This window comes from Macrobrachium rosenbergii, chromosome 21 (assembly GCF_040412425.1).
Source record: "Macrobrachium rosenbergii isolate ZJJX-2024 chromosome 21, ASM4041242v1, whole genome shotgun sequence".
Classification (NCBI taxonomy): domain Eukaryota; kingdom Metazoa; phylum Arthropoda; class Malacostraca; order Decapoda; family Palaemonidae; genus Macrobrachium; species Macrobrachium rosenbergii.
In genome coordinates this window covers 21767864-21783110 of record NC_089761.1, presented here as the reverse complement: position 1 = coordinate 21783110, position 15247 = coordinate 21767864, and the positions used below count along the sequence as shown (strand labels likewise).

The window sequence follows — 15247 nt, the reverse complement described above, 5'->3', positions numbered from 1 at the left end:
AAAATGTAATCTTTTTATGTCTAGCATAAGTCGCTGCATAGCAACTGGTCATGCAAACCTGTTTATGTCCATAAAAGCCCCAACATACCTCTTATAATAACCAGGCTGAATCAAACCTTTTAATGTCACTGAAATCAAGCAACCAATATATATACAAAGGAGGAGGAGCAAGAAATAGCCAATTACTTCTCAAAATACCCAAGATTTACAAAAAATTTAATAAATCAACATACAAGTAACAATTTAAAGTTAGAAAGACTTGAACATCATTAGCATGAAAATGACTAAAAGGTCTAACATTCAACAATCCTTAATTTACGAGAGAGAACAAATACTACTAATAATATTTGTACTCTGTACTTAAAAAAGAATTCCTTCTTTACTGTCCCATATGGCAGAGCAACTTAGCAAAAAGTCCACAGCCCCAAAGACAGAGTCTGCATTTACATATGTTGAAAAAATGATGAAATATTATGAATTCCATTTCATTTTCTAAGTTTATGCATAAGTCTAGGAATAAAGAGCTTGTCAACCGGCTAGACTCTAGGGAAGTGAGGCTCTAATCCACCTGGACACTGGTGGCCTTTTCACATGGGAATGGAATGCTTAAGATTCATGAGGATCACAAACATTTCCTACTTTAAATGATGGGTTTGTTGTAAAACAATGAATAATTGAAAGTTTGCTAAAGTTCAAATATACAAAATATGCAAAACTCAAATACCTTCTTGGGGTGTTCAATGTAAGTGCTGGTAAAGCATTAAGTATGTATGGAAACAATGATCCACAGCACAACAGTTAGGGTAAAATGTCCAAAATGGAATGGCATGTAAGTACAATATTCCAGAATCCAAAGTTCAAGCTTTAAACAACTGCCACTGTAATAAATAGCTACAAATGAAAGAAACTTACTGTGAGCCTCCTGGCGCATAGTGTGCAAAGCATGAGCAGGGGGTGATGGACATGGTTGTAAATGGCCAGGAAGCTCCAATAAACGCCCTATTTGATGAAGTTTTCTTTGCCGTGCCTTCATTCTTCCCTTTGTTAACCTGCAGAATTATCAATGTAAATAATTTATTTGATAATCAGCTGATCAGCATATTAAAAATACAGTACGTAATATGAAATGTAGATAAAACTAACCTTGAGAGCCAATACAACTTGGCAAATAGGCCAAACTGTTTTGTGCAAAACTGTCCTTGGAAAAAATAAAAATCAGAAAGGTCTTTTGTGGAAGTGTACAATGTGAAATAAAGAAGTGCTATAAGGCATAGGTTAAGTGCAAAGATGATTTATGTGGAATGGATCAGGAATTCAACACAGCATAGAAAAACTGAGTGAGGAAAGATAGAAAGGATATAAAAGAAGCAAATTATTGTATATAAAAATGAACATGGAAAAATTAAAATGGAAGAGAAAGAAATGGTGCCAGTATGGAGGCAGTACTGTACCTGATAACCCTAATAAATAAAAACAATCTAAGGAACTGAAGGTCACAGACATGACTAAGAGTCTAATGGAGAATGTGATGTCTAAGGTGGTACGGACTGCTCTTAAGATAAAAAAAAAGGTAAAGCTCCAGGACTATGGAATAACAAGTACAGTATTGTAGTTAATGGTAGAGAACCAGTCAATGAGGATCTGAGCAGAATACTGGGTATAAAACTATGATAAATGGAAATGAAGAAACTGCCCGCCATAAATATACAAGCATAAACTCAAGTATTGACATACTATAATAAACCTGAAATACTAAACTTTCACATGCAAAGAAACTTGAATGCTTCAATCAACAGACATGAACACAAAAATTCTAAAATATAACTTAAATCCCTACACAAGGGCCCATGAACATCTAAGTGCTATAGTGAAAAATTTATGTGGACATAAACTTCTCAACACTACCTCTGTTTAGCAGCCATACAGCGAATATGGTCATCAAAAATAAATTTAGCTGCCAAAAGAGGTGTAGTAGGACGGCCAATAGCCCCAGAAGATGCAGATTTCCTGTGAATTGTTAGGTGAAGAACCCTTGAATCATCTTTGTCACCTGTTACTTCCAAATCCTGAAAAAGAATAAACACAAGAGTCAGTTTATCATATGACATGGTCACCGCAGGGTTTAAACTGTACAAATTAATGCAAAAACACTTCCATCAAATACCTGAAGAAATCCTACAAACTTGGCTACTCCCCAACCAAGCTTCTTTGAATCAGGTTCCACCAAGATTAACTGGATGACATCTATAACAAGGAAACGTTTCATTCGCTGGCCATCTCGAGGTATCACAACACAAGCAATAAGATCACTATTATCTGTAGGAGAGAAAATAAGAAACCAAAACTTAATAAAGGTTAAGATGAAATTCATTCAGATGCATAGTTATTCAAGTCCGACTAAATTTTACTTAATAAGATAGCTAATACAACGCAAAGTTTAAATGCTCCTTCTTACAGCAATGATAGATCATTGAAAATTCTCCATAAATAAACAACTGCTTCATTGTAATTCCAGGACACAACATATAAGCATCAATATGTAACATCAAAGTGTAAAAATCATAGTACCTTCCCTCTCACAAAAGAAATTCAGAACTTAAAATGAGGTATAAGGTCAAGGAATACTGTACTTTGATCTAAACTACTTTCTTCTTCTTAATATTATTATTGCAGAAGACACAAAACACCCTTCTTGTGTAGATTTTGAAAGTATATATTATTATAAAGACACACTTCTTTAGCTTTTGAGGGGCTACTGCTCCCTTTACGGACGTGACGATCACTCCTGAGACTTTAAATATGCTGTCCTTCCAGATTTTGTCACCAGATAACCATTTTCTTTTCAGTTTAAGATACTAAAATATTGTGACCAATCCCTCTAGGCATTCCATGCAACTTACGGATAACTGTGTCCCTGCCTTTCTAAACTTTTGCATCATGTAAATTCAAAATTAATCTAAAAAATCAAAGAATATTCATAGCTGATGTACTCATTTACACAAATCTGTCCTAATCTTGACTCTACAGAAAATCTTCATGACAGCAGCTTGTATGTTAATGACAATGGGTGCCTTTTGAAAAGATCTGGAAGGACAGGATATCTAAAGTGTTTCATGAGAAATCTCCATTTACATATCTTGTGACAAGGAGGGCACAAAAGCTAAAGAATTATATATTTTCATAATAAGATACAGGTACTTTTAAAAGTATACACAAGAAGGGCCTTTTCATCTCTTGCGTTTGTTAGACATTATCATCGTTATCATCATCAGCCTATACCGACAACAAGGTGTGTTCAATGTTGAATTCATCTTGTTTTGAAGTTCCTCTATTGATAACAAAATATAAGGTTTTCAAATGGGAAAAGGGAATCAATAAAAGAGCACTATTCTGCAGTTCAAGTCATGATGCCTACATCTCAGCAGATTCAGTTATCTGTGGTAACTGACTGAACGACAGAGAAGTCACTTCATCAAAACTGACATGCCAAGATGACAGCTCTGGCTCAACAAGGATGGCTTATCCTAACTAATAATGCTAGTTAGTACCCCATCAATGCCTTTGTCAGTTTTGAAATATTCATTAAGTGTATTTATAAAATACACTTCAGCCCCTATATCACGTAGAAAAACAATTTTTCTCAGCAAATACTGCTTTTGAGACAACAGTAATGACAATATTAAAAGCTCTTACGGTCTTGCTACCATATCTTGATTAGGAAGTATTAAATTGCTGAATTTAATACTGCCCAAAAATTAAAAAATGGGAGTTAAATGTTCATAAAAAGGTTATAACCTAGTACAGTACTAACCACAGTTGTATACAAACACTCACAGCTATTTTGTGAGCATGAAAAAAACTGAGGATACCACTAACCATGATAATTAAACCATCATTTATGTGCATTTTCCATTCCTTTTGACATACTCTCAAGCAAATACAGTCTGACCTCTTAAAGCTGGCACTCCCATGATCTGGGATGTTTTTGAATCGGCCACCATTAGTTCTTGAGAGCCTACAAGGGTGGAGCCACACGTATACACTTGTGTATCTTCCAATCTCGTGTATCATGAGATTATTAAAATTTTGTCCAGAAACATTTAATCATATACATCATGTACAGTGCAAGATGTATTTTAAGATTACTGTACACTAGGCTTTCTATTCCAGTCTCAGTTTCAGTAGATACCACCGATAATGCATATTATATCTGAGTTAGCGTTTAATTAAGAAACAGGTGTAGAAGCATAAGCTCATTAGGTTAAATGCGAATCTTCATACCTTAAATCAGGCTTACCAACCTTGTGACTGGTCTAAGAATTCATTACCATTTCTTATAATTAACAACCACTTATTACTGCGTGCAAGACACTGGCATACAAAACAGTAAGTACTAATACAGCATAAACAATCGAACTGAGAAGCAGTCATTTACCCGTGTCAGTTACCGAAACTAACACACATTTATTAAGGGTTGCATTACAATTGTTGACTTGTTAATAATTTGCTGATTATCAACAGTGACTTCCATAAGATAAAATAAAATAAATCTTTACTCATCCTTAACAGAATGGAGAGGAAAGTGTTATGAAAGTATGCTACTAAATTTATGGTTGCAGATGCAGCTGAAGAAACTAATGTGTAGGCCACAAAACATTTTGGAAGAGGCACACATTTACTTCATGTCATTTTCTGCATTTATAAATAAAATAGGTTGTATTTTTAAACCCAGCTTTCATAATTTACACAAAAAACAAATCTCTGAAATGCATTTTATTTAGCAACTAATGGCTGTGATGACATCAGTAAAATGCAATCAACTGATGATTTTAAGACTGTAAACATTATCAGAATGCAAAAGGTGCCTGATGACTATGTTCATAACTTATAATACGATAATATGACAATAACGCATGAAATATAACTGCATACAGTACAGTATGTAAAACAACAATTACATTAAAATGATAACTCACTCAGTGTGTGTGTGTGTGTGTATGTGTGGGTCATAAACACACACACTTACACATGTGCAGGTTTAAAGAAACAAAAGCAACAGATTTTTAGGTTTTTGCTGAAAACAAATGCCAAAAAGTTTGAAGTGCTAGGAAACACTGAAAGGTGCCAGGAGATCAGAACAGTGCTCTTATAAAGTGGTTTAAACTCTGACACAGCAAGGGTGTCAGCATTTCCGGGGAGATGCTTATGGAGCCGGCCAGAATTTTCATAAGGAATTAAACTTAATGAATGACAGTGGTTACTCATAAGCTTTGTTCTACTTTTGATAACACAACAATATACATGTGGAATGAGCTGGCAAGACTTTGTTTACATAAGGGGTTTTTTGGGGGGAGATTTCTGTCATCCGGGATTTTTTGTGGTCTAGCAGTGGCCTGGTCCCATGGGTGCTGGTTTAAAGAGGTTAGACTGTACACTTTAAACCCTAAAAATGGTCTTGTTATAGGTCACATCACTCTTGGAGAATGAGTAAAATGAAGAGCTAAGACTGAAAAGACCATAGTATATTGAGAACTAATTGACAATACCATTAACATAACATCATTCAAGGGCAACCAGTTTCTGTCTTCAATATAATAATAGAAAAAGAGATTGACAGGCTTACACATTACATCCTACAAATGCCAACAAGCAATCACACTACCAATGCAAACAAGCATCCAGGTGCTTAATGCACTTAATGAAAAGCAGCACCAGAAAAAGGTCAACTGTCAACAAAGAAATACCCATACCTCATTGAAATAAAAAACACTACAATGCTAAAGGAACTGATAAATTCTAGTTAGTCTACTTTGCCTGAACTTCAGAATGTTAGTCAATAAAATACCAGGTATTTTTTATAAAGAGATATATCATACATTCAGAATTTGGATGAACGTGCTGACATCTAGGAGGAAGGTTGTCTGCGGTTTGCCTCCTCCTCTTCTTGCAGATCTTACAGAACACGCCTGGTAAGTAAACTTTTAATTTATCTACTGCTGAGAAGATATACACTGTACCAGGGTTTCTCACACCCAACACATTACCATCTGCAGCACATATACACATCCCAGTGATCTGGTTTTTTCTTTCAAGCAATACTCTTCCATTAAAAATTCATACAAAAAAAATTTCCAAACCTAAACCTCCAAAACAACTATAAAGGCTAAATGGACATTGAAAACCAATATAAGCATAAAAATGGTTGAAATATACCAAAATTACTGTCATGCAAAAGTTCTAAGTAACTACAAAAGCAGGTATGCATTCAAATAAAAAAACACATAGTCAACTTACTAAGATCTAATACATCTGCTACTTGGACACAGGCAGCTGGATTTGTTAGGGGCAACTGGGTATCTGGTTCTTCCCTTGCTGCAAGGCTCATTTCACGAACCAAGAAAAATACCCTCATTGCTCGCCGCGCCCGTTCAACCTGTTCCAGATCCATTTCATTAATAAACAAGAGAAAAGAGGATATCTTGAAAACTATATATAAAGATTAAGATTAAGATAGGGCTATAAAACTTCATTTCATCAAGCATCAAATGTACAAACGTTAGTGTACAAAAAGAGTCTTTTCAATGCCTGAAAAGGCACTGAACAACAGGGAATGTCTCTAAAACTGTAAAATTTTCAATCTAAAGGTGGTCTGAACTCTTACTGCTGTATTTCTCTAGTGGCATCATATGAGTTGGTTGTACAGTATAGTATTTCAAAAACATTTCTGCTTCCTAAGATACAGATCTTTCATAAAATTACACCTACTTACGGTGATATAAACCTCGATAAAAAATCCCATTAAAAAATTTTAAAATGTCTATACAAAGCACAGCATGCTTGCTAATCATCATTAGATCTTTAATGACAATTACAGCCTTTCAATTCAACCTTAGCACCAGAGCAAGGTTTCATCTCCTCTTGACCTTTGGTATGACAAGCTGTTCCTAGACACTTTAATCAAGGAACTGACTCATCTGTCAATTCAAAGATTATCTTTCAGTCGTGTTTCAGCCGTAAATCTGCTTGAAACCCATACACTTCTCAACTTTACAAAAATACTGCATTAACATGAAAAAATATCTAGTTCCTTTATAAAAAAAGTTGAGGCCCTTCATCAATAAAAACTTATAAAACTTTCCCTAACTTCTAAACTCCAGTTCTCTTCTATCTTCATAAACATAATGTATGCAGTCCTAGAGGAAAAGCTATACTGTTCAAATCTTTTCCAATTAATTCTTCTCTAAGTGATTCTAGTAGAGCTGATCCTATTTTACTCTTGTTTAACCCTATGTACTCTACTATACTTACTGCTCAAGGTGTCTGCACGTGACTGTCCCCTTGAAGACAAGCCAGACCATAATCCTACAAGATTCCTGTCTTTGCAAGCCAAGCAGCTATTTTATATTAAGTAAATATACAAGAACCAAATGGCATTTGCACCCCACAATAAAAAAGGAAAACAATCATCATCAATGTCAGCTTTTCTCTTGATGTGGTTAAATGTGAAAGACAATGTTAACATCTATTTGTTTATATCATCATTTCTTTATGTAAAACAGAGAGAAACATGGAAAACGAGGGTATTTAGTAAAGGACACCCATCTGCCAAGCAACATATACTATAAAACAAAACTAGGCGTAGTACAAAATCTGACCTTTTTATTACTTCATGTGCTCTGCAATGTTCATAATTTGGATAAATTTAAATGTTGTAAATCTTCAAGTGGATTCTGAACAATTGCATTCTGATTTTTCAAGAGAATAAGTTTAAGCTGAGAAAAATGGCTGACCACTGCCTGGATTGGAAATGGATCATGGTGCGCACTGAGTATTTCCACTAATCTTCATTCATATTTTCAATTCCTTAATCTACTTTTCATTTAGTGCCAAAAAATTTATACTGACTGAGCTGGAAGGGACCATACTTCTCACATGAAAATGCAGTTGTATATATTTCTTAATAATTTGTTGTGATAGAACAAAATGCACTCCAGGGTCATAAATGCCATCACTCTATCAAATGATTCTGAATAAATACAAAAACGTGTTAACAGTAATATGAAAGTAAATAAATGTCAGCCCACATAAATAATTTACATTCTCCATCATGAAGCACCTCACCTCTCCACATGGCAGTCTCTTGTTGAAATCAATACCAGTCAGGGGAGTACCGGCTGGGGGTAAAAGAACCGAGGCATCTTGTAGTAAATATTCAACATTCAATGGCTTCTTATGCATTTCATGCCACTCATCTTCAAACATGTCAAGGAAGATTTCTTCACTCTGAAACCACCAATACTAGATTAACATGACTGAAAATCAGGACATTCAATTTTACATGAAAAGTTTTTTAAATTGTTAAAAAAATACAGTTACAAAAAACAATCTTTCCATGAACTATACCAAGCTCTTTCTTCATAGGTCATGATTAGTTTTTCAAAGAGGAGAGACCCAGTAAGGCATAAGTGATCAAATCAAGCTAAGACACAACACAAAGTGAAAAACTAAAGATGTCAGAAAACAGAGGAAGTTACAGCATCCCCTGATTTGAAACTGACTGATAAGTAGGACTGATCTGATATGCTAGTAGTTTAATTCACCATATTATAAATAATCTCAATGGAGTATAGTAACTACAAAAGTATTAAGCTTCGCAAATACCACAGTACTAATCCAAATGATGCCTCTTTAAAGCTAGATTTTAAATATCAACAAAACAGAAAAGGGAAGAAATTTAAAATATTTGAAATAAAACAAAAGAATCACTTGCTAATCACAAAATCTATACAGTATACTGGTCACATGTGATATGGAGACCCAGTGAGTATGACAAGGTGAACCATGGAGTTGTGAATAAACTACTTCTTCACTATACAAAAGAAAATCTTTCAGACCAGCTCTATCTAAGGTAAAGGGAGCACAAGGAAGAAATAACTGAACAAAGGAAACACCATTCTGAAAATTTACTAAACAAAGAGAACTGGATGATGTTGGCATGACAATATCAATAAAGAACAAATTGTTTGAAGGGGTTACAATAGTCCTGAGGAAGATGAAAAACGGAAAAGCACTTGGACCATTATGAAAAAGTTATTTAATAAAAGCAAATGGAGAACCAGTTGTGGTAGACTGACCAGAATACAAAACACAAAAAGAAAAGACAGGACAAGAAGATTGTGAAATGTGTATTACAATAATAATCATAGGAAACTGGATGAACTACAGTGAGAAAAGATCTCAGAATAAGACTCTGGAGCATGCTATGTGAGTCTTGGAAAAGGTGATAAGGAAAGACTACAGAAGAGAAAGTTTTACTATAAAAAAACATCTACAGACCTTGAGAATGTATCTGACAAGTACAAAAGAAGAGAGTACTGCAAAGACTCATTAAACCATTGTTGTTATTATATCACAGGACAATATTGCTATCAGATTAGTACACAGAGCAAATATCAGTGATGCATGTGTTAAACATCTACCTGGCACAGTCATGGGCACTTAACAAACAATGGAGGAGATTATGAAGGAGGAAGACTACAAAACAATGACTGAAGTGCATTGGGAAGATAATTTTACAAATCAGGCAGCTGCTGAGAGCTGCGATATCCAGAGGCTGGAATTACATTAATATCTCAGAGAACGACATTTAGGCATGTGTAGAAGGGAAGTACAGCAGTTAGTTATGAAAGTAGTAAATATGGAACAAAGATCAGTAGGAAGGTACAAAAATAATGAAAATCATAGAAAATAAGTATAAAGGAAGACCTGTAGTAGGAAATTTAAGCAGAAAATGCATGAGACTGAAAAGAGTTGACAGAGCTCAGTCCAAGTCCAACCTCTTCAATGAGAAATCAAATGCACATGTTAACGATGATAATGAATCTTAGCCTTGAAGTCAGTAACGCAGGTTTATAATTACAGCATTTGAAATATTTCACGACAACTATCAGAGAAAAACCTAAGTATTACTGTACTATAAAAATATGATTTGTCTAATTTTTCAAGAATATGATGTGCTCATTCACGCTCTTTTCATGATACTTTATCTTTGTATATTTGATTAGTGTCCACATATCAGTGAGTAATTATGTTTTATTTAATTCATATACCGTAGTATGATCTATTTTTCTTCTAATTTCAATTTCATTTCACCTTTTTTCTTTTCACAATTTACTTGTGTAAGTGATTTTGTTTTGTTTGATGATTAAAGTACAAGAAGGTACAACTACTTACTGCCCCACACACACACACACACACACATCTCTCTTCTCTATATATATATATAATATATATATATATATATATATATATAATATATATATATATATATATATATATATATATATATATATATATATATATATATATATATATGCAGGCAGTCCCCTGTAATCATGGACGTTCTGTTCTGAGGGTGTGATGATGACCAAAAATTGCCGCTGAACGAAAATCAGCGATTTTTGCGCTTTTTTGGCAAATTTAATGGCTTACTGGTGCCAAAAAGCTCCAGTTTTCAGTTATCGGCGCCTCTGTTAGGTATGTATTGGTGCCCGACAAGCGGAAATTGGCAATTTTCTGCGCCGAAAATTGCCAATTTTTGTTACTAGACAAGCACCATAAAACCCGGATCACCGTTAACCAGGGACTGCCTGTATATATATATATATATATATATATATATATATATATATATATATATATATATATATATATATATATATATATATATATATATATATATGTATGTATGTATATAATATATATATATATATATATATATATATATATATATATATATATATATATATATAAATATAAATAATATATATATATATATATATATATATATATATATATATATATATATATATATATATATATATATATATATATATATATATATATATATATATATATATATATATATATATATATATATACACTATATGTATATACACATATATATATATATATATATATATATATATATATATATATATATATATATATATATATATATATATATATATATATATATATATATACTATATATATATATACAGTATATGAAAGTGCAATCATGGTTTGCTTATCTTTTTCTATTCATTTCATTTTCTGTAAGATTCTACAGTCAACTCATTCTTTCTGTCCCTCTTATTATCTTTTACTGATCTAATTTCAATTTCTTTTCAAATCTCTGCCATTATGTAATTTTCTTGTTTAAATAATTCAGTTGTTTTATTAAGTGTAAAGTACACAAGTACAACTGATACTGGCAATCTCTCTCTCTCTCTCTCTCTCTCTCTCTCTCTCTCTCTCTCTCCATAAACATTATGTAATTTTTTATTTAAAGCGTTTTATAGTCTTTTTATAGTTTTTTATTTTTACCTTCCTGTAGTGTTTAATAATTTTCTTCTATTTTTCCATTGTCATCTGTAAATTTAAATTTCTATAATACAATTTACTTTCATTATGCATTATTCTTTCATTGTCATCTAATTTTATTTAATTGCTTACATGTAAGTTCCTGTCAATGATACATAGGTCCCCAGGAATTGAAGGGGTTCTGTTCATTTTTTATTGTACCTAGTTTTTTTTTTTAATAACTGCTTCACTTGAAATGCATTATATGCACCTTCATGTAAAAAGGGATCTTTTTAGTATAGTACATATGGGCCTCATTTATGGGTAATACTTTAATATATGGCTTACTTAGAGCTTATTCCTATTTAACCCACGTTACTGAGGAACATGACCTAATCATAAGATGAAGGCTGCCTGTAATTACTCAAAACCATTTTGATTAATAATGATGTTACAGTAAAATATGGAATTAAAACTTACCTTATAAAAATTTCTAAGCATTAGGGTTGCCTCTTCACGAGCACCCTCTAACGATGCAATGTGATGGTCGGGCAGACAGGCAGGTTTTCTACGTCCACTAGAACCAACACCAATTAACTGTTTTAAGACAAGCAAAGCTAACTCAAGAGTGGCAACCCTTACACGAGAATCTGAAATGTAACGCAAGTGCTTTATTATTCACAACGAATTTACAGATTCCTTAAAAACGTAAAGTTGACTATAAGAAGCTTATGATATCTTCCATAAGTCTGTTATGTCACCACCAAAAACTTTCAAACAGCTACACAGTCAAGCTAAGATATTTAAAATGTTTCTGCATTCTACAAGAAACAGATTTTCTGACTGTGGGAAATATAATACCTTGTTTCAGGCACATAACTAATTTCTAATCAATTATACCATGAATCTTTTTGAGTCTACGAAACAACATCGAAATTTGAGTAAATGGCTGTTACATACCTCAAAAAAATTCTTAAAACATTGTAGCTTTATTTCAAAATCATTCAAAGAAAACTTGTAACCCACACAAGCACAAAAGCAAATTATCTCCAGTCAAGAAAATATTAACCCTTAAACGCCTGTTGGGCGTATCATACGTCGACTAAAATTGTCTGTTGCGTGCCGAGTGGACGTATTGTACGTCGACTACAAAAATTTCAACCTTCTCGGTCAACTTTGACTTCGACCGAAATGGTCGAAAACGCAATTGTAAGCTAAAACTCTTACATTCTAGTAATATTCAATCATGTACCTTCATTTTGCAACAAATTGGAAGTCCCTAGCACATATTTCGATTTATGGTGAATTTTTGAAAAACTTTTTCTTACGCATCGGTGTAACTCAGCCAAAAATTTCATAAATTCTTTCGCATTTTGTAGTAATTTTTGCACTGTTCTATATTAGCTCATTACATAAAGTTTTATATATGAAAATGTGCACAATTTCATGTACAATACAGCAAAATACAACCCATGGTTGTAGCTTTTATCAGTTTGGAAATATTTTCATATAAACCATGATAACTGCCAAAATTTCAACCTTCGTCAACTTTGACTCAACCGAAATGGTCAAAAACGCAATTTTAAGCTAAAACTCTTATGATCTAGTAATATTAAATCATTTACCTTCATTTTGCAACCAATTGAAGTCTCTAGCACAATATTTCGATTTATGGTGAATTTTTTTGAAAAACTTTTTCCTTACATCCGCCCAGAAATTCTTTCACACGCTTGTCGTAATGTTTGCACTGTTTTATATTAGTCGTTACATAAAGTTTTATATATGGAAATGTGCGCAATTTCATGTAGAATACAACAGAAAATAACTCATGGTTGTAGCTTTTATCAGTTTTGGAATATTTTCATATAAATCACGATAACTGCCAAAATTTCAACTTAAACTCTTACATTCTAGTAATATTCGATCATGTACCTTCATTTTGCAACAAACTGGAAGTCTCTAGCACAATATTTCGATTTATGGTGAATTTCTGAAAAAAATTTTTTTTCCTTACGCTCTGCGCCACAACTCCGGCTCTAACATCTCAGAAATTTTTTCATGTTGTCGTAATGTTTGCATCGCTTTTACATTAGTTGTTACATAAACTTTTATATATGAAAATGTGTGTAATTTCATGTAGAATACAACACAAAATAGCTCATGGTTGTAGCTTTATCAGTTTTGAAATATTTTCACATAAATCACGATAACTGCAAAATTTCAACCTTCAATCAACTTTAACTCGAATCGAAATGGTAAAAAACGCAATTGTAGGCTAAAACTCTTACATTCTAGTAATATTCAATCGTTTAACTTCATTTTGCAATAAATTGGAAGTCTCTAGCAAATATTTCGATTTATGGTGAATTTTTGAAAAAACATTTTCCTTACGTCTCGCGCCGTAACTCGCCGAACATCTCAGAAATTCTTTCGCCTCGTTGTCGTAATATTTGCACCGCTTTATATTAGTCGTTACATAAAGTTTTATATATGAAAATGTGTGCAATTTCATGTACAATACAACAAAAATAACTCATGGTTGTAGCTTTATCAGTTTGAAATATTTCCATATAAATCACAATAAATAGAAAAATTCGACTTTCGTTAACTTTAACTCGACCAAAATGGTCGAAACTGCAATTGTAAGCTAAAACACTTAAAGTCTAGTAATATTCAATCAATTAGCTTCATTTTTCAACAAACGGGAAGTCTCTAGCACAATATTTCGATTTATGGTGAATTTTTGAAAAAAATTTTTTTACGATCCGCACGCTACTTAATTCATGCATCATTTTGTGATAATATTTTCTCTGTGTTGCTTTTGATCGCTTTAAAATTTGTTATATACCAAAATCATCGCAATTTAGTGTACAATACAAAGAAAAAAATTAACTCATTAGCTTTAACCGCTTTGCTTACAGCGCAATTTGTATACAATTATATACGAGTTTTTTTTTCGCCATCATATATTCCAATATTTATATATGATAATGATATTTTTTTTCATTTCTGATGGTTGCATACTAAACTTCAGGCAATGACAAAAACGAGCCATAAATGAACTCTTAATCTTAAAAACTAAGCGTGCTGTGATTTTTTGAAAAACTTTTTTTCCATCAGCGCTTAACTCACCAACGCCAGCATACGGGAGACATTTTTGTAAATAGGGCTTCGGCGTTAAAGGGTTAATCTACAGTAATCATACCAAATATTCTACATGAAAGGGAATCAAAAATAGAATATCCATTCACAGTGATTTAAGAATAACTATGAATGATTTATCATATTTTAAGAGTAAACATTCCTTTTATTTCCTGTATGTCAACTCTGTGCAGAGTTGACATCTTGGATATTATTATGTTAAAACTTCCAATTCAAGGAAGCTCTTATGACAATACAGTACCTGCAAAATTAAATCAAGACCTTTCATTTCATTCCAACTTAGCCATCTCAAAATTATCAACATGGGAGATGATACACAAGAAACAGCACACCCCTAAAGCAGAGCAAAAAGTGCCTGTAAATCTTCCTTTAACCTTTAAATGTGCACTTGAAAACAAACAGTAGCTTTATTGTCACACCACTTAGAACATCATCAACAGAGACACACTGATAATACTTACTGTACTGGCAGCTCAATGTAATGATCTCCAACATCTTGTCAACCAAATGGGCATTGTAGCTTAATGATGCATCTGCTGTCTCTCTCTCTACTTCTGTTAGTTCTAACAATTCTTGATTAACACCTGCAAGAGCATATCAAACTTATTGTAAACTATAAAAGCTAGAAAATTCAATATGAAAACAAACAATTGTCAGTTAAGTGCTAGTGTTTCTTGTGATCTTTTAGAAACAGAATCCACAAGTCTACACCATGCATAGA

At 32.9% G+C, this 15247-nt stretch overlaps 1 protein-coding gene across 16 annotated transcripts in view; it reads right to left on the bottom strand.

Annotated features, from left to right (window-relative positions):
- Window positions 1-15247, bottom strand: part of ema (C-type lectin domain containing ema) — an 85641-nt gene that overhangs the window by 42387 nt on the left and 28007 nt on the right. For 9 of the 16 annotated variants that reach the window (XM_067123202.1, XM_067123213.1, XM_067123207.1 and 6 more), the window contains exons 11-18: window positions 14988-15110; window positions 11845-12014; window positions 8122-8283; window positions 6295-6433; window positions 5877-5966; window positions 2165-2316; window positions 1906-2066; window positions 913-1049 (exon numbers count right to left, since the gene is read on the bottom strand). In XM_067123202.1, coding sequence (XP_066979303.1) covers window positions 913-1049; window positions 1906-2066; window positions 2165-2316; window positions 5877-5966; window positions 6295-6433; window positions 8122-8283; window positions 11845-12014; window positions 14988-15110 — 1134 coding nt within the window. The remainder of the gene's footprint in view (window positions 1-912; window positions 1050-1905; window positions 2067-2164; window positions 2317-5876; window positions 5967-6294; window positions 6434-8121; window positions 8284-11844; window positions 12015-14987; window positions 15111-15247) is intronic. The other 7 variants (XM_067123204.1, XM_067123210.1, XM_067123212.1 and 4 more) reach the window with 1 other exon arrangement.